Here is a 26,800-nt window from a genome sequence, read left to right on the forward strand (position 1 = left end):
CACGTGGGTATCACAACTCTGTTGCTGCTAGCTTTCCACTGGAGGAAGCGACCCGAATTTCCCAGCGCTCGGACAATAAAGTCATGAAAATGAAATTTTAAAAAATGAAAATCATCATCATCTCTTCCTTTCTCTCTCACCCCCCCCCCTCCCCCCAAGACTCTGTTCTTAGACTGTCTTTTTTAGTTGAATGTTCTAGGTGCTGTCTGTCCTCTTCTTCACACTGAGTTCTCCTTTCTCTTTCTTTCATCTTTCCTTCAATGTATTTTGGGATTTTTTTGATGATGAAGACGTAACGTCGAAACTGGTACGTGTGTGTTCCAGACCTGGGAACCCATATGATTTCGCCGGATCAAGTGCGGTCGGTTGAAAAAAAATACGACGAGAACAATTCTTAACACTGTTGTTTTTCTGTCTCTTTGATTGAAAATAACTTTATAACTCTGCATTTGATCAATAATTGCAGCTTTTTTCATTACACATTGAAAGAAGCATTTATTTTAAAGGTATTGGTGAACTTAGTTAAAGGTGCAACGGATGCTCGACAAGCATGTTTGAATCATCGTTGTTCAAATGTTGTGTGGAGTACACTTATTTTTCCGAAAATACACCAAGTTTTTTTGAGATTACTCCAAATGCAAAACAGGGGTTCCCAGGTCTGGTGTTCATTTTTTATTGTCCATGTTTCCATTTTTTAATTTTTTTATTTATTTATTTTTATTTTTATTTTTTATTTATTTTTTTTTTCTTCCCCATGTTTCCATTGTTAATGTTATTTTGTTCTTGTTCTTCTCACATGCAGTCTCTTGCACCTATTCGATTTCAGGACTGCCAACTGCTGCATAGCATGCTTAGTTTTAAGACAATTTGTTTTTAATCAAAACATGGTACTGTTCAGTTAATATGTTCTTGTTATTTGAGCAACTTTCTTTGCTCTTCAATTTCAGGTGCCGCTGTGGGAGATGCTAATTTCCTGCTGACACCAGACAACATGACGGACGTACTACTGGGGGACGCTGTTGACATTCACTGTGTACCCAGCGTCTACACACCTGGCGTCATTACCTGGACACACATAGGTAAGTCAACCACTAATTGCAGCAAGTGTTGGAAAGTATTTTACATTTGTATAAGCAACTTCCGTTTTCTTTTTTTCTTTCTTTTTTTTTTACTGCTGTAAATGCTGGAGCCATCTTAAGTGTGTGTGTGTGTGTGTGCATGCTTCATATTCATCTGTCAAATTCTATCCTGGAATTTATTATGACTGTAAATGCTGGAGCAATCTCAATCAATCAATCAATATGAGGCTTATATCGCGCGTATTCCGTGGGTACAGTTCTAAGCGCAGGGATTTATTTATTTTTTTATTTTTTATTTTATGCAATTTTTATTGCGCACATATTCAAGGCGCAGGGATTTATTTATGCCGTGTGAGATGGAATTTTTTTACACAATACATCACGCATTCACATCGGCCAGCAGATCGCAGCCATTTCGGCGCATATCCTACTTTTCACGGCCTATCATTCCAAGTCACACGGGTATTTTGGTGGACATTTTTATCTATGCCTATACAATTTTGCCAGGAAAGACCCTTTTGTCAATCGTGGGATCTTTAATGTGCACACCCCAATGTAAGTGTACACAAAGGGACCTCGGTTTTTCGTCTCATCCGAAAGACTAGCACTTGAACCCACCACCTAGGTTAGGAAAGGGGGGAGAAAATTGCTAACGCCCTGACCCAGGGTCGAACTCGCAACCTCTCGCTTCCGAGCGCAAGTGCGTTACCACTCGGCCACCCAGTCGGTGTGTGTGTGTGGATGTGTGTGTGTGCGTATGTGTGTGCATTGTTTATGCTTAATATTTAACATCTATCAAATCCTTTCATTCGTAAACTTTGTATGACAAATTCGACATTTTTGTTCTAATTAGTATTTATTTAACTAGTATTTTAGTGTCGTACATAACTCCTGCGTATGTCAAACGCTTCCCACCAGCTAGGTTTTTACATTCTGTTTTCTTTTTCTTATTGGCTTGCAGCTGCGTCGAAAGCAGCCAGACCTGTAGCCGTACAGAATTCAAAACATATTTCCCTCCTACCTGGCGGCATTCTGCGTATCCACCGAGCCACCAGGGACCACGCTGGCCAGTACATCTGCACCCATAACTTGGTGTCATTGTCTGTGTCTGGGTATCTGCAGGTGCTGGGTGAGTGTTGATTTTCAAGATTAAAATAAAAAGAGAAAATAATTAGATTTCGACCAAACAAAAATATATGTTGGTTTAGGGTAACATGACCCAAAACAAATAGGGTCGGTAGGTAGGCTTTCTTTAAATTTTTATTTTTTATTTTTAGTCTGGGTATGGTTTGCAAAATGTGCCAGAGGTTGTTTTTAACACACAAAAAATGAAAAGTGAACAAAAAGTTTTAGAGTAGGCGGGAAAAAATAGGGTTGGTTGGGTTACTCTAAACCAACATATATTTTTGTTTGGCCTTAAAAAAAATAGGTTTAAAAAAAAAAGGAGGTAAATCAATGTAACTTTTCATGAAATACAATACTGAATACACCATGATATTCTTGATCTATGAGAGCTTACCTCTTATCAAACATCACACACCACAGACAAATAACAATAAGAAAATGAAACTGAACACTTAGCAACAGTTTTGGCTTTTTACATTTTTTTTTTAGCAAGCACGCCTCCAGAAATTGTCTTTAGTAGAGGTGAGATTTTTTTTAATATTGAAACTTGCAAACCATTAGTACTATTTTTTGGGCAGTAGACGATCTTTGGAAATAACTCTTTCTGTTTTTTAATGGTTTGTGAGATAGTTGCTTTTCCTTGAAAATACTGGGTCAAACGAACCCACGTGGCATTGTGGTCCAATCACCTGCAAATGGTCTGGGTGGCGGAGTGGTAACGCACTTGCGCTCGGAAGCGAGAGGTTGCGAGTTCGACCCTGGGTCAGGGCGTTAACAATTTTCTCCCCCCTTTCCTAACCTAGGTGGTGGGTTCAAGTGCTAGTATTTCGGATGAGACGAAAAACCGAGGTCCCTTCGTGTACACTACATTGGGGTGTGCACGTTAAAGATCCCACGATTGACAAAAGGGTCTTTCCTGGCAAAATTGTATAGGCATAGATAAAAAATGTCCACCAAAATACCCGTGTGACTTGGAATAATAGGCCGTGAAAAGTAGGATATGCGCCGAAATGGCTGCGATCTGCTGGTCGATGTGAATGCGTGATGTATTGTGTAAAAAATTCCATCTCACACGGCATAAATAGATCCCTGCGCCTTGAGTCCGAGTCTGGAGATACGCTCGCGATATAAGACTTCATATAAAAATAAAAATAAAAACTCAACTTGGTATCTAACACTATTTCTGAACACTGTAATCACTTTAACACTTTTGATCAATGTTTGTTGGTGTTTCATGCTTCAAATTGAGCTTCAAAATGGATACAAAAGGATTTTTTTCCGAATTCACAAGTAAAATCACTATGTTTAATGTTCTATTTTGCTTCCCTATTTCTCTTCTTCAGTTTGTGATCATCAGATTGTTATTTTGTTTACATTTTCACAATACAATATTGCAACTTATTCAGTAGTGTTTGCGTGAAAAAATCTGATACCTATATGCTTAAACATCAGTCGTTATCTTAAAATTTTGCGCGTTAAGCCCTTTATATTATGTATTTTCCTGATAAAGCAAACATTGAACTAACAGAAAAAGTAACTTTTAAAACTACCTAATCACTTTGAAATTGGGCCTCCATAGTATACTCCAGCCTTAAGACACCCCATTTCAAGACTCCCTCCCTTTTAACCCCTTCACTGCCACAGTATAACAGCATTTTGGTATTGCTGTGTGCCAGGGCAAAATTTCGCTTTCTTCGGTAGGTTCACTAATCTGTTCACTGCTCGATCATTTATTGAGATATCTCTTAGATCTTTGGCATGTGTTTTGCTTATACCCTTGGCTATTATAGGATGACATGATCATTGGACTTTGTTTGTGATTGTTATAGTAAAAATTGATATAATGACCATTTTTGTCAAAAATTACAGTTTCCGGACTTACACACACACACATTGCAGCACGTAAAACCACACAAAACACTGCTAAAACTGGTGTCAAACATCAGGTACTCACATTACAGCCCATACAAGTATTCTTCTGTGTGGTAATCCATAAATCCCTTCTTGTAGAGCTTCCAGAACACTGTATCGCTTGAAAACAGGTCTACGAGTTGAGGTCCGACTTTCGGCCGCCATTGTGAATGCTATAGATCGGTTCTACATTTCTATCACAGTTTTCAACATGTGGTAGTAACTTATCCGAACAGTCTATGGGAAAGAACTGTGTTTAGAACCCCTACAAGTACTTGGACAGTGGTTACCTCCCATTTAGTTTTCAGAAATGTCCTGAAATGTTGTTGACACAAATACCACGTACAAGATACGGTTATGGGCGTAGGACAAACCGAAAATGACCACGTATTACATACGGGGTGGGCAGTGAAGGGGTTAAGACCCTGTAATCTCATGTTCTGTTCATATAACCTCTGTAAATTTACCCCCATTTTAAGACTCCCTCCTTGTTAAGACCTAGGGCGGGGATATAGCTCAGTCGGTAGCGCGCTGGATTTGTATCCAGTTGGCCGCTGTCAGCGTGAGTTCGTCCCGACGTTTGGCGAGAGATTTATTTCTCAGAGTCAACTTTGTGTGCAGACTCTCCTCGGTGTCCGAACACCCCCGTGTGTACACGCAAGCACAAGACCAAGTGCGCACGAAAAAGATCCTGTAATCCATGTCAGAGTTCGGTGGGTTATAGAAACACGAAAATACCCAGCATGCTTCCTCCGAAAGCGGCGTATGGCTGCCTGAACGGCGGGGGAAAAAACGGTCATACACGTAAAAATTCCACTCGTGCAAAAAACACGAGTGTACGTGGGAGTTTCAGCCCACAAACGCAGAAGAAGAAGAAGTTAAGACCTTATTTTCTCAGATTTATGAAGATCTTAAAAGGGGGGTTCCACTGTATTTGCAAGGAAATGAAGCTTTTACACCACCCATGCAGAATAGTTGGTATTTTTACATTTAGTCAAGTTTTGACTAAATGTTTTAACATAGAGGGGGGAATCGAGACAAGGGTCGTGGTGTATGTGTGTCTGTCTGTCTGTCTGTCTGTGTGTGTGTGTGTAGAGCGATTTAGACTAAACTACTGGACCGATCTTTATGAAATTTGACATGAGAGTTCCTAAGTATGATATCCTCAGACGTTTTTTTCATTTTTTTGATAAATGTCTTTGATGACGTCATATCCGGCTTTTTGTGAAAGTTGAGGCGGCACTGTCACGCTCTCATTTTTCAACCAAATTGGTTGAAATTTTGGTTAAGTAATCTCCGACGAAGCCCGGACTTCGGTATTGTATTTCAGCTTGGTGGCTTAAAAATTAATTAATGACTTTGGTCATTAAAAATCTGAAAATTGTAAAAAAATTATTTTTTTTATAAAACGATCCAAATTTACGTTCATCTTATTCTCCATCATTTGCTGATTCCAAAAACATATAAATATGTTATATTTGAATGAAAAACAAGCTCTGAAAATTAAAAATATAAAAATTATGATCAAGATTAAATTTTCCAAATCAATTTAAAAACACTTTCATCTTATTCCTTGTTGGTTCCTGATTCCAAAAACATATAGATATGATATGTTTGGATTGAAAACACGCTCAGAAAGTTAAAACGAAGAGAGGTACAGAAAAGCATGCTATCCTTCTCAGCGCAACTACTACCCCGCTCTTCTTGTCAATTTCACTGCCTTTGCCATGAGCGATGGACTGACGATGCTACGAGTATACGGTCTTGCTGCGTTGCATTGCGTTCAGTTTCATTCTGTGAGTTCGACAGCTACTTGACTAAATGTTGTATTTTCGCCTTACGCGACTTGTTTTATATTGTCAAGTATCTGTTAACTCGACTTTTGTCATTTACAGTCGAACCTGTCTATATAACCACCGTCAAAGGAACCAAACCTAAAGCGGACCTTTTATGGTCATTATACACAGGTTTGATTAACTCGTCTCTGATTGCATAGAGCTGTTAACTCTTCTCTGATTGCACAGAGCTGTTAACTCTTCTCTGATTGCACAGAGTTGTTAACTCTTTTGTGAATGCACAGAGCTGTTAACTCTTCTCTGAATACACAGAGCTGTTAACTCTTCTCTGAATGCACAGAGCTGTTAACTTGTCTCTGATTGCACAGAGCTGTTAACTCTTTTGTGAATGCACAGAGCTGTTAACTCTTCTCTGAATGCACAGAGCTGTTAACTTGTCTCTGATTGCACAGAGCTGTTAACTCTTTTGTGAATGCACAGAGCTGTTAACTCTTCTCTGAATGCACAGAGCTGTTAACTTGTCTCTGATTGCACAGAGCTGTTAACTCTTTTGTGAATGCACAGAGCTGTTAACTCTTCTCTGAATGCACAGAGCTGTTAACTCTTCTCTGATTGTACAGAGCTGTTAACTCTTTTGTGAATGCACAGAGCTGTTAACTCTTCTCTGAATGCACAGAGCTGTTAACTTGTCTCTGATTGCACAGAGCTGTTAACTCTTTTGTGAATGCACAGAGCTGTTAACTCTTCTCTGAATGCACAGAGCTGTTAACTCTTCTCTGATTGTACAGAGCTGTTAACTCTTTTGTGAATGCACAGAGTTGTTAACTCTTCTCTGAATGCACAGAGCTGTTAACTCTTCTCTGATTGTACAGAGCTGTTAACTCTTTTGTGAATGCACAGAGTTGTTAACTCTTCTCTGAATGCACAGAGCTGTTAACTCTTCTCTGAATGCACTGAGCTGTTAACTCTTGTGATTGCACAGAGCTGTTAACTCTTGTGATTGCACAGAGCTGTTAACTCTTTTGTGAATGCACAGAGCTGTTAACTCTTCTCTGAATACACAGAGTTGTTAACTCTTCTCTGAATGCACAGAGCTGTTAACTCTTCTCTGAATGCACTGAGCTGTTAACTCTTGTGATTGCACAGAGCTGTTAACTCTTGTGATTGCACAGGCAGACCTGTTTACCCTTACGATTTTGGCGTAATTTAGTACGATTTTCTGCAAAAAATACGCCATTCCGCTATCCGTGTCAAGACTACGATTTTCATAAATAAAAAAATTTAAAACTTTTTTAAATTTTTTTATTTTTTTAAAATTTTTTTTTTATCAATTCACATGTTTGGCATTGTTTTTTTCAATGGCAAAATGGGGTGAAAAAGCACAGGACTGACCAGAGATCATGTCTGTCTGATGAGACGCTGGAGAGCCTTATTCTCAATCAATCAATCAATGACGCTTATATCGCGCATATTCCGTGGGTACAGTTCTAGGCGCTCTGCAGTGATGCCGTGTGAGATGAAATTTTATACGGCCAGTAATTGCAGCCATTTCGGCGCATATTTACCTTTCACGGCCTATTATTCCAAGTCACACGGGTATAGGTAGACAATTATTAACTGTGCCTAAGCAATTTTGCCAGGAAAGACCCTTTTGTCAATCGTGGGATCTTTAACGTGCACACCCAATGTAGTGTACACGGGGGGAGGGTTCGGACACCGAAGAGAGTCTGCACACAAAGTTGACTCTGAAATAAATTTCCGCCGAACCTGGGATCGAACTCACGCTGACAGCGGCCAACTGAATACAAATCCAGCGCGCTACCAACTGAGCTATTATCCCCGCGGTGAAGTCTCGCCCTCACTCATTCGGCAAGCGCAAGTACAGTAGAGAAGCGCTTGACACACTGAAAAAGGCCTACTATGAGCAAAAGAAAAAGAATCAGTGATGCATGTGCTTTTGATGTGATCTTCTTTGAAATTATGATGACTACAAAAACTGACTGATGTGTTTTGTTTGTAAATGATGGATATAATTATGTGCATGATTGCGTTTCGCAGACACAGTTGTCATGTGCCGCGGCGTTGTAATTGGCGACGAATGCTGGATGATTACTATTTTTGTGCCAGGATTACTATTTTTGGGGCTGAGCATTACTCCAAAACACTTATGGGGGTAAACAGGTCCGCACAGGGCTGTTAACTCTCCTTCGATTGCACAGAGCTGTTAACTCTTCTCCGATTGCACAGAGGTGCTAACTCTTTTGTGAATGCACAAAGCAGTTAACTCTTCTCTGATTGCACAGGGCTGACATCTCTTTTATGATTGCACAGAGGAGCCGGTGATTGAGAACAGCTCCCCCAGTCGCTCCTACCCCCTGGCCAGCATTATCAAGTTCAGCTGTCATGTTGCCGGGCAACCACCCCCCACCCTCCGCTGGCTCAAGAACGGGCAAGAGATCACTCCGGTTCGCCACCGAGTAGAGGTCAGTGTGTGGGTCGTTAGTATAATGATAATGTCGTTAGTATAATGATAATGATAATGTCGTTAGTATAATGATAATGTCCTTAGTATAATGATAATGTCGTTAGTATAATGATAATGTCGTTAGTATAATGATAATGATAATGTCGTTAGTATAATGATAATGATAATATCGTTAGTATAATGATAATGTCGTTAGTATAATGATAATGTCGTTAGTATAATGATAATGATAATGTCGTTAGTATAATGATAATGATAATGTCGTTAGTATAATGATAATGATAATAATGAATGACTTTTTCTCTCACAAATAGCTCCAAGCACTAACCATTTCAATGCCAAAACGTTAAAAAAAATAAAAATTTGATTCAACAACCGGCAAATAACCAACCAAACGAACTGTTGTGCAAAAGCATACAAATCACGGAATATATAACAAAGCAAAATGAACTAACAGCACACTTAGTGTGAAACAAGATCCATCACATGGAAAAACAGCACACATTCAGGATTACAAAAACAAGTGAGAAAAAAACACATTCCTAGATACACACGTAAGTAAAAACTGAAGTTCTCTCAGATGTTTTTGAAGCTAGAGCCTTCAAATTTCACACACTTGTAGGTTTTGATGATCACCAGACATGGCCAAAATTTGGCTTGTTTTTGTCACATTCGTCAGCATGAAAATAAAACTGCATCATAATTATTAAAGCCAGCGAAGATTTTAGGGAGCTCTGCGGATTCAGGATTGCATGAGGATTGTCATGATAGTGGTTTTATTTTGAAGACTTTAGTATATGCGACATATGTGACCCTCCACCATGAAATGAGTCGCATGTCACCTCGTGCGGTTCTGCGCTAGGCTTGATATAAGTCCGGGGAGTGTCTGGTAACAGTGTGAGGGTCACCTTAGTCACCTGCTTATAACTCAAACAGTTTTCGCTCTTTTCTAAAACGGTTTTCACCACTGGATAGGGCATAAAAAACTCTGTAGGAAAATGTAAAAATATGAAAATGCTGCTAAGGTGACATGCGACTCATTTTGTGGTGGAGGGTCACATATGTGCGATTTTGGAATGTTATCAAAAATGGTGACGTTTACAAGAGGCTTGAAGCAACATAGGCTATTTGAGGAGACAATATGATATACTTATCAAAGCTAAATGGGAAGATTAACTTTCATGTACCTACCTATGGTAGGTCAACTAGCAGAGCACTGGACTTGTGATTCATTTCATTACTTTATTGTCCCATCGCTGGGAAATTCGGGTCGCTTCCTCCTAGTGGAAAGCTAGCAGCAACGGAGTCGCGCTACCCAGGTGTCTGCGTGTTTAGGTGTATTCAGCCACCTGCACTTATGGCAGAATGACCAAGGTCTTTTACGTGCCATTGTGATGACACGGGGGTGGGACATGGCTTCCGTCTCTGGGTCTGCACATAAAGTTGACCCGTGTCCGTCCCGGCCCGAATTCGAACCTGCGACCTTTCGATCACAAGTCCAGTGCTCTACCAACTGAGCTACCGGGCGGTCGTCTACATTTTTGCTTTTTTTCAATAATCTTATGGTTAGATTTAGCTAAAAAGTTATGACAGATGATGAATGAACCATGGGGAAAAAAGTTATATAAAAAAAAAATGGAAGTTTTTATTTTGGGAAAGTGTTAGTAACACTTCCAATGTTTTATTTTCCATGTGCAGAGACCAAGTGCTTTGCCTATAAATATCGACTAATCAAATTCATGTCACTATACTGACAGCCACGCCCACACAATCTCAGCAACTGGGTATTGGAGCTCTGTCCACGATTTTTTTTAAACAAACGAAATGCACAGTATTCGAGAGGAGTTTTGCCATCGGCATTAGCCAAATAAGGATAATCCTACTATGCTGGAATACTATAATGAATTTTCAAACGGCTACCCTGGCTTCGTCCTTCCTGATCGAAGGGGGGTGTATTTTTGATATTTGCAGGGAATAGACTCAGCATTGTAATGGTCAAATGTCTATTTATGCATAAACATGTAGAAAAGGAGCTTTAAATCCAAGCTGGGACAGACACAGGTCTACTTTTCACAATGGTATCCATGCCCCACCCATGTGTTACTGCTTTTGTTTGTTCGTTCATGGGCTTAAACTCCCACGGCTTTTACGTGTATGACCGTTTTTACCCCGCCATTTAGGCAGCCATACGCCGCTTTCGGAGGAAGCATGCTGGGTATTTTCGTGTTTCTATAACCCACCGAACTCTGACATGGATTACAGGATCTTTTTCGTGCGCACTTGGTCTTGTGCTTGCGTGTACACACGGGGGTGTTCGGACACCGAGGAGAGTCTGCACACAAAGTTGACTCTGAGAAATAAATCTCTCGCCGAACGTGGGGAGGAACTCACGCTGACAGCGGCCAACTGGATACAAATCCAGTGCGCTACCGACTGAGCTACATCCCCGCCCTTGTGTTACTGCTGTGGCGCATACAAACTCAAGAAACCTGTCATTTTGCCAAAAGTGCAGGTGACTGACTACACCTAAACAAGCACACACCTGGGTTGCTGCTAGCTTTCCAATATGACCAAGTGACCAAAATTTCTCAGTAAAGTCACATGAAATTAAATGTTTGTGCAGACTGTACAGAAAGCAGAGCTGCCAACTGTTGCGCTACGCTGTTGTGTCAAGTCTAGAATTGCCACGCTCAAACAAATAATCACAAGCATGCAACGGTTTGCTCTTTCTTGCTGAAAAGTGGCACCGCAGACACTCTATTGGTCATTATGTTTCTTTTTTCTAAATAAATTTTTTTAGAAATGTTAATATTTGTGCACAAAATAGCTTAGATGTGGATGTGCAAATTCATTTTTAGACAATGCTACACTAACATTTGCTTCGCTAAACATTTAAAAAAAAAAAAGAAGTAAATTGCTACACTTGAGTTTGTACAAAGGTTGGCAGGTCTGAGAATGCTTCAAATTTTTTTTTTTTTTTTTTTAATTTTTTTTTAACATAAACTTCTGTCTAATGTTTAACTCTAATTCCAATAAAATACGTAAGTCTAACTTCTTCCCATACTTAAATTTTCCTATGGTCATTTTTGTTATCAAAATACAATAATTTATAAAGTAAATTTGATCGTTTTTTAAATTTTCATTCCAAAAACCAAATAATATATCTGTTTCATCCAAGGAGAATGCTTAAACCTAATTGCTTTCACTATTTTTCCTCCTACAGTTTCTGAGGGACATGATGTTTATCTACCAAAGCAACCAGGCTGACTCCGGGTACTACCAGTGTTTGGCAGAGAACCAAGTGGGCTGGGCCCTCAGCCTAGCTCGGGTCGTCATCAAACTGGAACGTAAGCTTTTTCAGTCTTTGTACTGTTTTGTTTGTTTGTTTCTTTGTTTTTGTAAGACCACCAAAAATCTGAGAAAACCAATGTCATGTCTTGAACATGATGGGGTCTTCTTCTTCTTCTTCTTCTGCGTTCGTGGGCTGAAACTCCCACGTACACTCGTGTTTTGCACGAGTGGAATTTTACGTGTATGACCGTTTTTACCCCGCCATTTAGGCAGCCATACGCCGCTTTCGGAGGAAGCATGCTGGGTATTTTCATGTTTCTATAACCCACCGAACTCTGACATGGATTACAGGATCTTTTTCGTTGCGCACTTGGTCTTGTGCTTGCGTGTACACACAGGGGTGTTCGGACACCGAGGAGAGTCTGCACACAAAGTTGACTCTGAGAAATAAATCTCTCGCCGAACGTGGGGACGAACTCACGCTGACAGCGGCCAACTGGATACAAATCCAGCGCGCTACCGACTGAGCTACATCCCCGCCCATGTTGGGGTCTGAAAATGGGGGGAAATGTACAGAGGTTCTGAACAGGGCGGGGTGGTGTGCTGTTCCACTGTTTTTGTTTTTGTCACTTTCTCTGTTACTTACTTTCACTCTCTCTGTGTATCTTTTCTTTTCTAACCGGCACGGTTGGCCTAGTGGTAAGGCGTCTGCCCCGTGATCGGGAGGTCGTGGGTTCGAACCCCGGCCGGGTCATACCTAAGACTTTAAAATTGGTAATCTAGTGGCTGCTCCGCCTGGCGTCTGGCATTATGTTATGTTATGTTATATGAAGTCTTATATCGCGCGCGTATCTCCAGACTCGGACTCAAGGCGCAGGGATCTATTTGGGGTAAGTGCTAGGACTGGTTGGTCCGGTGTCAGAATAATGTGACTGGGTGAGACATGAAGCCTGTGCTGCGACTTCTGTCTTGTGTGTGGTGCACGTTAAATGTCAAAGCAGCACCGCCCTGATATGGCCCTTCGTGGTCGGTTGGGCGTTAAGCAAACAAACAAACAAACAAACAATCTTTTCTTTTCTCCCCCCCCCCCACCCCCTCTCCAAGTACAATGCTTTTACAGTGGGGACCCCTCTCTATTTAAGACCTAAGAGATACTGTAAATGAATATAACTGTTTGTCATCATTTTCACGAGTTTTCATTCACAAACACCTGGTAAATAAATCTCATGTTCCCCATGCAATAACTGGAGGTGGTGAATGGGTTTGAGCTTTCATGTGAAACGTGGATTGTCAAAGTAAAAGCCAATCAGGCTGATTGTTTGATGTGTGGAACCATCGTGGCTTTGGATTTGTGTTTCCGAGGACAACGATTGTAAGCATTCACTCTCAAAGACCCAATCAATGTTGATAATTACCGCGGCGACTCATGGTCAATTTGCAACTTATCTCTGTAATCGCAAAATCCACAACGAAAAGTCATAAACACTTAAAAGAAAAGAAATATGCTCAACACTTACTGAATTCACAGGTATGATCGCAGCTCTGTACATTTTCAGACTGGAAGAAAAGCGTCAACAAGCTACGTTTGACGTCACATGCAAGTTTGACGTGTTATCTCGTGCTACTGTGACGATGCTTTGTGGCCCGGAGTTGGATTCTAAAAATTCGTCTCCCTGTGGGTTATTGTGCATTTTGTTGCACAACCAAAATGATGACAAAAACGATGTTTGGTAGCTTGTTGTCAGACCAGCACTTTGTTGTTGGTCCTCGGGGAGCATATCGCCTTTTGTCTCATATTTATCAACCGCGGCCTTCGGCCTTGGTCGATAAAGATGAAACAAAAGACGATATGGTCCCCTTGGACCAACAAAAAAGCTGGTGTGTCATCAAGCCACCAAACATCTTACATTGTTTTGTCAATTATTAAACGTTCCAACAACCTACAATTCTTGTTTTTTGGTTGTGTTTTCAGTGGACTCGCCATCACCGCCACACAACCTGACAGGGGAGGCCATCTCCAGTTCTCGCATCAAGGTGCTGTGGCAGTACGAACCCTCCCCCGACCTCATCGGCTTTACCGTGCACAAGGGTCTCGATCACGGTCAGTACCTTTTTTGACTCCAAGATATTTATTTTAAACCCACCATAGTCCTCATAAAGTAAGTTAAAGCCCATCCTTAAGTACACTTTGCGTAGTCGACTTCGCCTAGTTAAGGACAGGCTTAACGACTTCCAATAAAATCTTTATTCTCTGCCCCGTTTTGAAATACAGCTTTCCAATAACACCGATCGTATGTGAATTATTTGATTGTGATAGCCAAAATGTGTGTTGGTATTTATAGATATGGCTCCCCTCTGGATATTGTATGCATTTTTGAGAGGGAATTGTTATATAGAAAAGTTGCTTAAAATACATTTAGATATAGTAATGTTAATGTTATAGTAAAAAATCAATGAAGAAGGATGCTCCCCGGAAACAACAACAAAAAACAAAAACAAAAAAAGGCAAAAAAGAAAGGGTTGAAGCAGCCTGCATGCAACTGAGATTTATAAAAAAAAAAAAATAAAAAAAAAAACCACCGATCGTATGTGTTCTTTGTTTTCCATGTGTGTCTTGTGTTCCCCCCCCCCCCCCCCCCCACACATAGCATATTGACTCTACCTGTCCAAAGATAGGCCAATTGGTCCTTTGAGGACGTACTCAGGGGTCGCGCTAGCTTTTTAAAAAACGCGTAAGTCATACGCAACGAAACGAAAAAAACGCGTCACGGACCAATATTTTTGCGTACTACGAAAACACGTACAGACACAAACAAAACACGCACGAAAGACTTAAAGACACTCCTTACCTAAATACGGCGAGTTTTCCTGTCGAACTCCGCGCACGCCTGTCGAATAACACCCCTGCTGTCTCCAACCTTCGGGCCTTGCGAGTTTGTTTCCCGCTCTAATACGACTAGACACACTTTCTGCCTTTTGGAAGCGCGAGATGGGAGAGCAGCTAATGTCTGTTTCATTATCCGACAAGACATTATCTGGTAATACACTCGTTACGTTCGTTTGCGATACTTCGATGCAAAAAGAAACGGACTTTAGTTTTGACGCGCAGATTTCATGTGTGTCGTCACTTCTCGAGCCCTATAGTCAGTTTCAGGATCGGGTGATTATTAAGTCAGAGCAAAAGCGCTGTGTGAAGACAAGAAAAAGTTACAATATTTTTGCGTATGGCTTACGCGGCGCGGCGAAAAAAACGCGTCAGCGACTTTTAAAATGCGTCAAATACACAAAAATCGTGCGTAAACGCGATCCCTGCGTACTAATCAACTAGTCGGTCAGTCCATTGAGCCATCAGGGGAGTCTTAGTACTGAGCAGCATTGGGCCAGCTGTGCCTTGACAAACAAATGAATGTTGAGTTTTTGAGTCACTTGAGAAAAAGTGACTCTATGTAATCGGTCAGTGTTAGTCTGTCCGGCCGGCCGTCCGGCCGGCCGGCCGTCCGGCCGGCCCGTAGACACCACCTTAACGTTGGACTTTTCTCGGAAACTATCAAAGCGATCGGGCTCATATTTTGTTTAGTCGTGACCTCCAATGACCTCTACACTTTAACGATGGTTTCGTTGACCTTTGACCTTTTTCAAGGTCACAGGTCAGCGTCAAAGGAAAAATTAGACATTTTATATCTTTGACAAAGTTCATCGGATGTGATTGAAACTTTGTAGGATTATTCTTTACATCAAAGTATTTACATCTGTAGCCTTTTACGAACGTTATCAGAAAAACAAGGGAGATAACTAGCCTTTTCTGTTCGGCAACACACAACTTAACGTTGGGCTTTTCTCGGAAACTATAAAAGTGACCGGGCTCAAATTTTATGTGAACGTGACTCCCAGTGACCTCTACACTTTGACGTCTGCTTTGGTGACCTTTGACCTTTTTCAAGGTCACAGGTATGTCTTGAAGGAAAAAAATTGAAATATCATATCTCTGAAACTATTCATCGGATTTGATTCAAACTTTATAGGATTATTCTTTACATCAAATTATTTACATCTGTATTGTGTTGTGAATAGCAATTTCTTCCTGTCCATCTGATGCCTCATATAATATTCAGAACTGCGAAAGTGACTCGATCGAGCGTTTGCTCTTCTTGTTCTCAGATGTTTTTGTAGCTAGAGCCTATAAATTGTACACACTGGTTGGCTTTTGATGATCTTCAGATAACTTTGGCTCATTTTTGTCAAACTTGAAGGTCACAGCATTAAAGTGTTTGCTGGAGAAGATTTATTTTATCTATGGGATATTCGTAGGATGAAATAACTAAATGAATTGATGCAAGTTGCAAGGGAGTCAAGTTTGAATCAATGAGAAGAAAATCACCATTCTTTTGACCATTATTTTATGAAGCCAAGTACCACATTTTTGTTGTTGGGGATGGGGGGGGGGGGGGGGGGGGGGGTGGGGGCAAAATTTGTAATCGCCAGCCGGGTGAGTAACTTCAAGAAAGTCACTTGCCCGCCAGAAATTTTGCTGGCCCGGTACATACCACAGTTGCTGCATCTGCAGTGTTTATATGACTTTGAAACTCGATATTGCAACCAAAAGTGTTGCATTTGGATCAGAATTTACACTGGCCAGCTGGGCGAGTTACTAGGTGGTTTCTACTAGTCCGGCAGAATTTTTACTCGCCCCTGGCGATCGGGCGGACAATTTGGCCATCCCTGGTTACAACAAACAGTACAATTAAATATGTGTTGTATGCATGCAGAGGAGGTTGTGGAGATCGTGGCCAAGGAGCGTCGCCAGGCGGTGCTGTACGACCTTGCCCCCGACACGCAGTACAGCATCAGCGTGCGAGCCTACAAGAAGCAGGGCGCCAGTCCCAGCTCTCAGCCCGTCCTCATCAGGACTGATCTCACTGGTCAGTTACTTGTCCACACCTTTCATTACATCGCTTTTTATAGGCAGTGATTAAATCTGTAGCTCTGAATTTGTGACTTTTTATTTTAGACAGACACGCAGGCTCACACATATGCACGCGCATACATGCACGCACGCAACACACGCATGCATGCATGCACCAACGCATGCACGTACGCATGCATACATACACACAAATGCAACACACACACATACACACACAAATGCAACACACACACACACACATGCAACACACTTACACACACACACACACACACACACACACACGCAAATGCAACACACTTCCACACACACACACACACACACATGCAACACACTTACACACACATGCAACACACTTACACACACACACACACACACACACACACACACACAAACATGCAAATACACACACACACACACACACATCACCTTTTCACCACACCAACAGCACCCTAACCAAACTGTTCTCCAAACAACAGGTTATCCCTCCGTCACTCTTACCTACATCAGCAACTCCTCCATCTCTCTCAACTGGTCGGACTTCCACACGCGTCACCGTCGCAAGGATGACATTGCCGCCTACGAGGCGTACTACGGCCTCAGCAACTCCGACCACGTGGATGAAGTGGTGTTGGATTCCTCGCAGGACAGTCTGCTTGTGACAGGTCAGCATTTTTGCTTACTAATGGACATGTTTTCCCTATTACATAAGGCAAACAAAACAAAATGTTGGTTTAGGGTAACGTGACCACAAAAAAATAGGGTCGGTAGGTAGGCTTTTTCTGGTTTTTATTTAGTTTTTTTGTTTTTTAAAATTTAGTCGAGTTCGGAGGAGGTTACTTCCCTTAGTCTCGGTATGGTTTGCAAATTGTGCCAACAAATTTAGAAATGGAGAAAAAAAATTTTTAGGGTCGGCGGGAAAAAATATGGTTGGTCGGGTTACCCTACACCAACACATTTTTTTTTTTTTTTGCCTAACAGATGTGATATTCCTACAATGGAACCCCAATTATGAGTCACCCTCCCACCCTCTGCTTTTACACTAAGCTAAACATTATGAGTCACCCTCCCACCCTCTGCTTGTACACTGAGCTAAACATTGCTGACGTTATGAGTCACCCTCCCACCCTCTGCTTTTACACTAAGCTAAACATTATGAGTCACCCTCCCACCCTCTGCTTTTACACTAAGCTAAACATTATGAGTCACCCTCCCACCCTCTGCTTGTACACTGAGCTAAACATTGCTGACGTTATGAGTCACCCTCCCACCCTCTGCTTGTACACTGAGCTAAACATTGCTGACGTTATGAGTCACCCTCCCACCCTCTGCTTTTGCACTGAGCTAAACATTATGAGTCACCCTCCCACCCTCTGCTTTTACACTAAGCTAAACATTATGAGTCACCCTCCCACCCTCTGCTTTTACACTAAGCTAAAAATTGCTGACGTTATGAGTCACCCTCCCACCCTCTGCTTGTACACTGAGCTAAACATTGCTGACATTATGAGTCACCCTCCCACCCTCTGCTTTTACACTAAGCTAAACATTATGAGTCACCCTCCCACCCTCTGCTTTTACACTAAGCTAAACATTATGAGTCACCCTCCCACCCTCTGCTTTTACACTAAGCTAAACATTATGAGTCACCCTCCCACCCTCTGCTTTTACACTAAGCTAAAAATTGCTGACGTTTCTGTAACGAGTACTTTTTTCCATGGATGGGTTAATTGTTAGCCCTTCGCACAACCCCCAACCTGGAGGGCCGGGGTGTATACTTAGTCTGGCCCCATTCACCTCAACAAATAATGACAAGCATGCACCAGTTTCCGCTTTCTTGGGAGACATGGTACGCCCCTTTAGAAAAAAACCTACTTTTTCAGATGTTCTATTCATAATGTCTGTAAACTTACCTCCATTTTAAGATTCCTTCTTACCGGCGCGGTTGGCCTAGTGGTAAGGCGTCCTCCCCGTGATCGGGAGTTCGTGGGTTCGAACCCTGGCCGGGCCATACCTAAGACTTTAAAATTGGCAATCTAGTGGCTGCTCCGCCTGGCGTCTGGCATTATGGGGTTAGTGCTTAGGACTGGTTAGTCCGGTGTCAGAATACTGTGACTGGGTGAGACATGAAGCCTGTACGTGCTGCGACTTCTGTCTTGTGTGTGGTGCACGTTATATGTCAAAGCAGCACCGCCCTGATATGGCCCTTCGTGGTCGGCTGGGCGTTAAATCTCAACAAAAACAAAAAAAATAAATAAGACTCCTTCTTTTTTTAAGACCTGATTTTCTCAGATTTTGGGGGTCTTACATTGGATTTTTAAAGGGATTTCCACTGCATTGCATGATTTCACTTCTTTTTGACTGATTTGCATGGCATTGATTTGATTTTGTTTTGTTTTGTTAGAGCCAGTGGCGATTAGGAGAGGTGTTCTTGACCTTCTTCTTCTTCAGCGTTACAGAATTTTCTGGTTATGTGTGAGCTTGTTTGCCCATTTGGGTTCCCCAAACTATACTCTGAGAGCATAGTCAGCTTCACTCCGCTTTTGTTGGGTAGGCATGCTGGGTATTTTCGTGTTTCCATAACCCACCGAACTCCGACATGGATTACAGGATCTTTTCCGTGCGCACTTGGTCTTGTGCTTGCGTGTACACACGAAGGGGGTTAAGTCACTAGCAGGTCTGTACATAAATTGACCTGGGAGATCGGAAAAATCTCCACTCTTAACCCACCAGGCGGGAGCGACCGGGATTCAAACTCATGACCTCCCGAATAGGAGGCCGCCGTCTTACCACCACGCCACTGCGCCCGTCTTGACCTCTTTGTGTGCAACTGTTAGGTGACCTTGTTTTCTAGATCCGTGACTGTGTACGTGCAGTGACAGCCGTTTTCAGGTTTTGTTTCCTTCATTGCAAGCAATAGCTTTGGGGTCAAATAATTCTTTCTAAAAGTTGTTTGAAATCATTATCAGGCAGGTGGATGCGTCAACGAAATTTTTCATTTTAATGGACAATAAAGGGCTTTTATTGTCATTTTGTCAGAACTGGAAGAAAACAGAGAATACCGGGTGCGAATGAAGGCCCTTTTCAAGGGAAACAACCCCCATGTGCACGACGAGGCCTGGCCCTGGAGTTACATTCGTACTGGTGAGTATGAACGCTAATCCAGCTCTTTTTGATACAGCAGTGCCTGAGGTGTCAGGCCTCTCCCTTGATCAATCAATCAATATGAGGCTTATATCGTGCGTATTCCGTGGGTACAGTTCTAAGCGCAGGGATTTTTTAAAAATATTTTTTAATTTTTATTTTATGCAATTTATATCGTGCACATATTCAAGGCGCAGGGATTTATTTATGCCGTGTGAGATGGAATTTTTTTTTACACAATACATCACGCATTCACATCGGCCAGCAGATAGCAGCCATTTCGGCGCATATCCTACTTTTCACGGCCTATTATTCCAAGTCACACGGGTATTTTGGTGGACATTTTTTATCTATGCCTATACAATTTTGCCAGGAAAGACCCTTTTGTCAATCGTGGGATCTTTAACGTACACACCCCAATGTAGTGTACAACGAAGGGACCTCGGTTTTTCGTCTCATCCGAAAGACTAGCACTTGAACCCACCACCTAGGTTAGGAAAGGGGGGAGAAAATTGCTAACGCCCTGACCCAGGGTCGAACTTGCAACCTCTCGCTTCCGAGCGCAAGTGCGTTACCACTCGGCCACCCAGTCCTCTGATGGGATTACACCTTTCAAGTAAAGGACATGTTCTGTTTACGGTCTGGACCAAAATATACCTGTCACGAAACGGGCGAATCTGCAGTATAGGGCCAATTTTTGGTGGTCCCTTTTCGTTGCAGGTACAGTGGTCCAGTGGTCCAGTGGTACAGTGGTCGCCGGTTAATATGACCACTTTGGGACCGGGATAAAATGGTCATAATAAGCGGCTGGTCATATTAACCGATGTTAGAGAAAACGACTTAACGCTTTCATTGCGGTGAATCCTGCGTTGCGCACTCCTTCCTCACGCTGTCTTCATTCTTGAGAATGTTTGTCAAAAATCCTCTGTTGACGCCCAACTGTGCAGCACTCTCACGCATACTACAGGATGGTAGAGCTTTAAATTTGTCAATAAGTTCTAGCTTTTCCTCGGCTGTCCGATCTTGGCGTTTTTGTTTCGACATTGTTTCCTCTTGAATCAGACTGAAAGATTGGTTGGCTCGTGCTCTGTTTGCCAAAAAGAGAGAGAATAATGTTCGTGATCACTTTAGATTTATTCACGGGAAATAATGAAAAGATCGCACGCTTTTTTTGCCTTTTTTATGACGCTCAGTCTCGGGGAAAAAAAGAAAGAGAATAATGATCGCGACATTAGAGATCACTGAGCACTGATCACTGATCACTTTAGTTTCATTCACGAAAAAGAAAGAAAGTATCGCACGGCTTTTTGCCTTTTTCAAAAAATCGTATGTATTGTTTCCCCCCGAGTGATTTCAAACTGAAAAAGATGTTAACTTGTTGCCCTTTTCTCGAAACAATGTGGCCATATTAAGCGGCGTTGTGGTCATATTAAGCGGCTTTTTCTAATACATAACAAAGAAGGACAATTCCGGACCGGGTAAAATTGGTCATAATACGCGGCTGGTCATATTAACCGCGGTCATATTAACCGGCGACCACTGTACCTTTGTTTAACGCCTTTAAAAATGTAACCAAAATTTGATCGTTATACTGAGGGCTCATAATATAGGGTTTGGGTTAGTTGCGTCCATGTCGGGGTCAGTCAAATAATCCGGATTGACATGGGCGTTTTGCTTGATGCCGCCTGCAGTGTGATGATGTTCTTATGGTAAATAGTTGGACTATTAGATCAATTATCCACACATATGTTTTTGCTTGTTTAATCCGACCCGGTGACTACTCAGCGGTTCATGATTGTAGTAACAGGGGTTGAACGAAAGCTTACATGATCAATGTGGTCTTATACCGTAAAATCCCTTGCAAACGCCCACCCCCCCTCCGCACAGATTTCGGGTACAAGTAGGGGGTGGGCGTTTGCTAGGTATACACCCCTTTTCAAGATAAAGTGTCATCACATTTTCACGAGAAAAAAAAAGTGATACAACATGTGATTTATGCAATTTTAAGGAAAAATAAACACACCGTTTGTCGACACAAATAAAGATCAAAAGAAAGAAGAAGAAAAAACCGGCGAACCATCGAATAGTGTGCACAAATCGTAGATAAAGGAGGCCGACTGTCTTAAAACTTTGTAAAAAGCAAACAAGGGGTGGGCGTTTGGTAGGTAGTGACCCCTCTGCACAACTTTTGGCCAAAAGTGGGGGGTGAGCGTTTGCTAGATACTGGGCGTTTGCTAGGGATTTTATGGTGGTACTCATATGATACCAGGCAAAGTTTGGATAGAATAAAAAGACTGTGTCCCAAACGCAAGTTAACCCTTTGCAGTTGTATAGAACTGCAGCAGTGTGTTGAAACTAATACAAAATCGTAGCAAATAGCGTCAATTTATTCGATGGAATTGGACTTCTTCTGAAAATGTTATTTTCATGGGACATAACTACACTGCAGACGGAATTAAGTAATTTAGGACACCACACAACACTTCACTGATGCGATTATGCGGAGAATTTGTTGATTGAAACGAAAGATTGGTTGATATCGGTCACTGGGTCATGGATGAGGGGAAAGGAAACTGTCACCCTCCGCGCATGCGCTCTTTTCTATGTGAGTTCAATTCAAGTATTCTTAGAAATAGTCATTTTACTTGTAAGAAATACATGTATTACAGGGCCCCTGGAGCAATGTTTTGATTAGTGCTTTTGTGAACAAGAAACAATTAACAAGTGGCTCTATCCCATCTCCCCCCCTTTCCCCGTCGCGATATAACCTTCGTGGTTGAAAACGACGTTAAACACCAAATAAAGAAAGATGTATTACAGGCAACGTGACACTGGCAGACACAGACACGCACCTGGCAGCGCCAGAGAAGATACACGCCTTTGTCTTGAAGTCTGACGCCATCTCCGTGTCCTGGTTTTACGGTGGGGGTAAGCAGAACGCTGCGCTGCCGGTGACTCACTACACCGTGCGCTGCGAGACCATGCTCTTGGGACGCAGCTGTCAGAAAGTCACCGCCAAACACGTCATCCTCAAGATAAGGTTGGCCATTTTGTTTGTATTCCTTTTTATATTTAGTCAAGTTTTGACTAAATATTTTAACGTAGAGGGGGGAATCGAGACGAGGGTCGTGGTGTATGTGTGTGTGTGTGTGTGTCTGTCTGTCTGTCTGTCTGTCTGTCTGTGTGTGTAGAGCGATTCAGACTAAACTACTGGACCGATCTTTATGAAATTTGACATGAGAGTTCCTGGGTATGAAATCCCCGAACGTTTTTTTCATTTTTTTGATAAATGTCTTTGATGACGTCATATCCGGCTTTTCGTGAAAGTTGAGGCGGCACTGTCACGCCCTCATTTTTCAACCAAATTGGTTCAAATTTTGGTCAAGTAATCTTCGACGAAGCCCGGGGTTCGGTATTGCATTTCAGCTTGGTGGCTTAAAAATTAATGAATGACTTTGGTCATTAAAAATCTGAAAATTGTAAAAAAAAATAAAAATTTATAAAACGATCCAAATTTACGTTTATCTTATTCTCCATCATTTGCTGATTCCAAAAACATATAAATATGTTATATTCGGATTAAAAACAAGCTCTGAAAATTAAATATATAAAAATTATTATCAAAATTAAATTGTCCAAATCAATTTAAAAACACTTTCATCTTATTCCTTGTCGGTTCCTCATTCCAAAAACATATAGATATGATATGTTTGGATTAAAAACACGCTCAGAAAGTTAAAACAAAGAGAGGTACAGAAAAGCGTGCTATCCTTCTTAGCGCAACTACTACCCCGCTCTTCTTGTCAATTTCACTGCCTTTGCCATGAGCGGTGGCCTGACGATGCTACGAGTAAAATGGCATTGCGTTTCATTCTGTGAGTTCGACAGCTACTTGACTAAATATTGTATTTTCGCCTTACGCGACTTGTTACTTTCTGAGCTTTTTTTCAAAGGGGAGCAAAAGTAAAACAAAACTAGGTACCGTACTTTCGGTTCACAGCAAGACCACGGCCATGACCACAATTTCAATAACACAAATTCAGCAGTTATAGAATCACTGGCATGTGAGTCGATCCTATGACGGCTTACTTGTGCCAAAACCTAGGGTTATCGTTTTCACGTGAAAATTAGTAATTAACAGTGTTAATTACTAATTTTCATTTTTGCCTCGTTTTCGGTCACAGTAGTCGGATTTTAAGAGTCCGCACTGAGAGGCTTCAACGCCCGGCAAACATCACTCTCACACTATTTCTAAAATATCTTTTAATAGAAGGCCTTATCGAGCAAGTAATTCGACGGGAAGATGCATGTCACTGTTTTCTGCAATAGCGCTATCCTAAACGTTGTTTTGGGTATCTTAGAAAAGAATAATCGACCCTGAAAACTTTCGAAACGAAGCTGTTCATAGCAGACGGACTTTTGATCGGCTGTGGTCTCACACTTTCACAGATATCTTTCAATATAATTCCTTATTCGACAAGTTGTCAGGCAGACAGCTGTACTTCATATTTGTTTCCACTACCACACTCATACATTTGCTTAAAAGTGTATTAGGGAAGGACAATCGATCCGAAAATGTTCGAACCGAGAGAGGAAAAATGGCGGCCGGTCGGACATGTGCAAAAGGTCCGACGACTAGCAGACGGATCTCTTCATCGAGACTCACACACTTTCACAAATATCTTTCGATAGAATTCGTTATTCAACAAGTTTTCGGACAGACAGTTGTATGTCACGGTTATCTACACATGCGCTCAGCTCTTAGTGTTAATTTACATCTAATTAAAGAACTATGGACCAGAAAAGTTTCGAATCGAAGGATGTTTTGCTCTGGCAGGTGAAACAGTCGCGCATGCGCATTGAGCCCCCACAGTCACGAGGTACAAGAAAATTAGTAATTAACGCGTGAAAATTACTAATTTTTAGTTTTGGCACTAGTAAGCCGTCAGGAAGCGAGCCAAAACTGAAAATTAGACATTAACACTTGAAAATTAGTTATTAACACTAGAAAATTAGTAATTAACACGTGAAAATTAGTAATTTTCCCGTCAGAATTGTAATTTTCTCGTGAAAATTAGTAACTTTCACGGGTTAATTACTAATTTTTAGTTTTGGCGCTAGTAAGCCGTCATACGATCCTTCACGTGACTTCACTGTTACGTAGATTTCCACAGTGTTTCCAAGGTGAGCAACTCGCGACAAAATTATTTCTGACCATCGTCTATTGAGGCCTCCTCTGGCCACTAAAAGGAAGACTATTGTTTTCAGTCACAGGGAGCCCGGGTAGCTCAGGTGATCAAGCACTGGACTTGTGATCCTAGAATCGCGGGTTGGCCCGGCCCGGACACGGGTCAATTTTATGTGTAGACCCAGAGACAGTATCCATGTTCCACCCCTGTGTCACCACAGTGGCATGCAAAAGATCTCGGTCATTCTGCCATAAGTGCAGATGGCTGATACCACCTAAACACGCATATACTTGTGTATCTCATCTAAAGTCGGGGTAAAACCTGGAAACATGCCCCTAATGGCTTTGCCGTGAGGGCGTAAAAGTTTAAAACTTGAATTTTTTGTTTTTCAGTCACACTAACTTTGCCACGGTGGACAAGCTTCAGGCCTTCACGATCTACAACATATCAGTGTCGGCAAACAGCGACAGCATTCAGGGTCCCTACAGTCGTCCCATCTTGGCACAGACCAAGGAGGATGGTGAGTTGTTTCCCATTGAGGGGGGGGGGGGGGGGGGAGGGGTAGGGTGGTTGGGGGGGGGGGGGGGGGTGTGTGATTGGGTTTGGTGGGAGAGAAAGAGAGAGAGAGTGTGTTGTTGGGTGGAAAAGAGAATATTAGGTGTGTGTGTGTGCGTGTGTGCAAATGCGTGTGTGCAAATGCGTGTGTGTGTGCGTGTGTGTGTGCGTGCGTGTGTGTGTGTGTGTGTGCATGCGTGTGTGTGCGTGTGTGCATGCGTGCGTGTGTGCGTGTGTGTGCGTGCGTGCGTGTGTGTGTTTGTGTGTGTGTTTGTGTGCGTGCGTGCATGCGTGTGTGTGTGTGTGTGTGCATGTGTGTGTGTGTGTGTGCGTGCGTGTGTGTGTGTGTGTGTGCGTGTGTGTGTGTGTGCGTGTGTGTGTGGCAGAGAGAGGGTCAGGGGTGGAGGAGTGGTGGTGATCTTGAAAGGGTGTTCCTTTGTATTACTACAATTCTCTCTTCTTTCCTTACAGTCCCCTCCAAGCCTGAGCACTTGCAGGCCAAGGTCATATCCCAAGGTCAAGTTCATCTCCAATGGCAACCACCGTTGTGGCCCAACGGCCTGATCCAAGGTCACTTTATTCAGTATGTCAGCCGACAGTTCAACGCCCGGGAAGAGATCAGCACCAACGACAACCTGCTGAAAAACGCCAGCTGGGTGCAAGTGTACCAGAGAGGTAAGGCTGTGGCAATGGTGGGGTTAATTTTCTTTGGCGAAATGACCGTGTGCTGAGCTGAGAAGAGTTCATCAGAATATCGGATACAATCAAACCTGCCATTGGCGACCACCTCTCGTCAAAGACTGCCTGCCCCATTACCACCACCCCAAAAGACCCCCAACACGTATTTTGTTCCATGTAATTCATCTTTCAATAGCGACCACCTGTCTTATTACCTGCACTTTTGGTCTGTCCTTTGGTTGGTTGTTATATATATAGGCAGATAAGGCTGTCGTAGATTTGTGGTAAACGCACATGTCACCTTTGAACAGAGAGATAAGGAGTGTTTAATAAACTGTGAAAGATCTGTGGAAATGTTTTTTTTCTCCATTTACTTGTGTGTATTGAGGCTTCAAATTGAGTCAGAAATCATAATCTAGGACATTTAATCAAGTTTTGACTAAATGTTTTAACATAGAGGGGGAATCGAGACGAGGGTCGTGGTGTATGTGTGTGTCTGTGCGTGTGTGTGTGTTGAGCGGTTCAGACCAAATTACTGGACCGATCTTTATGAAATTTGACATGAGAGTACCTGGGTATGATATCCCCGGACTTTCTTTCTTTTTTTCGATAAATACTTTTGATGA

General features: G+C 42.1%; 1 protein-coding gene across 1 annotated transcript in view; it reads left to right on the top strand.

The window, feature by feature from the left end:
- LOC138950718 (immunoglobulin superfamily DCC subclass member 3-like) overlaps nt 1-26,800 on the top strand; it is a 46,475-nt gene that overhangs the window by 13,079 nt on the left and 6,596 nt on the right. Inside the window, exons 5-15 of the mRNA XM_070322439.1 lie at nt 948-1,079; nt 2,041-2,208; nt 8,243-8,394; nt 11,620-11,743; nt 13,660-13,788; nt 16,454-16,606; nt 17,088-17,273; nt 19,648-19,752; nt 22,573-22,792; nt 25,334-25,461; nt 25,968-26,171. Of these exons, the coding sequence (XP_070178540.1) occupies nt 948-1,079; nt 2,041-2,208; nt 8,243-8,394; nt 11,620-11,743; nt 13,660-13,788; nt 16,454-16,606; nt 17,088-17,273; nt 19,648-19,752; nt 22,573-22,792; nt 25,334-25,461; nt 25,968-26,171 (1,701 nt within the window). The remainder of the gene's footprint in view (nt 1-947; nt 1,080-2,040; nt 2,209-8,242; nt 8,395-11,619; nt 11,744-13,659; nt 13,789-16,453; nt 16,607-17,087; nt 17,274-19,647; nt 19,753-22,572; nt 22,793-25,333; nt 25,462-25,967; nt 26,172-26,800) is intronic.

This window comes from Littorina saxatilis, linkage group LG16 (genome assembly GCF_037325665.1).
Source record: "Littorina saxatilis isolate snail1 linkage group LG16, US_GU_Lsax_2.0, whole genome shotgun sequence".
Taxonomy (NCBI): Eukaryota; Metazoa; Mollusca; class Gastropoda; order Littorinimorpha; family Littorinidae; genus Littorina; species Littorina saxatilis.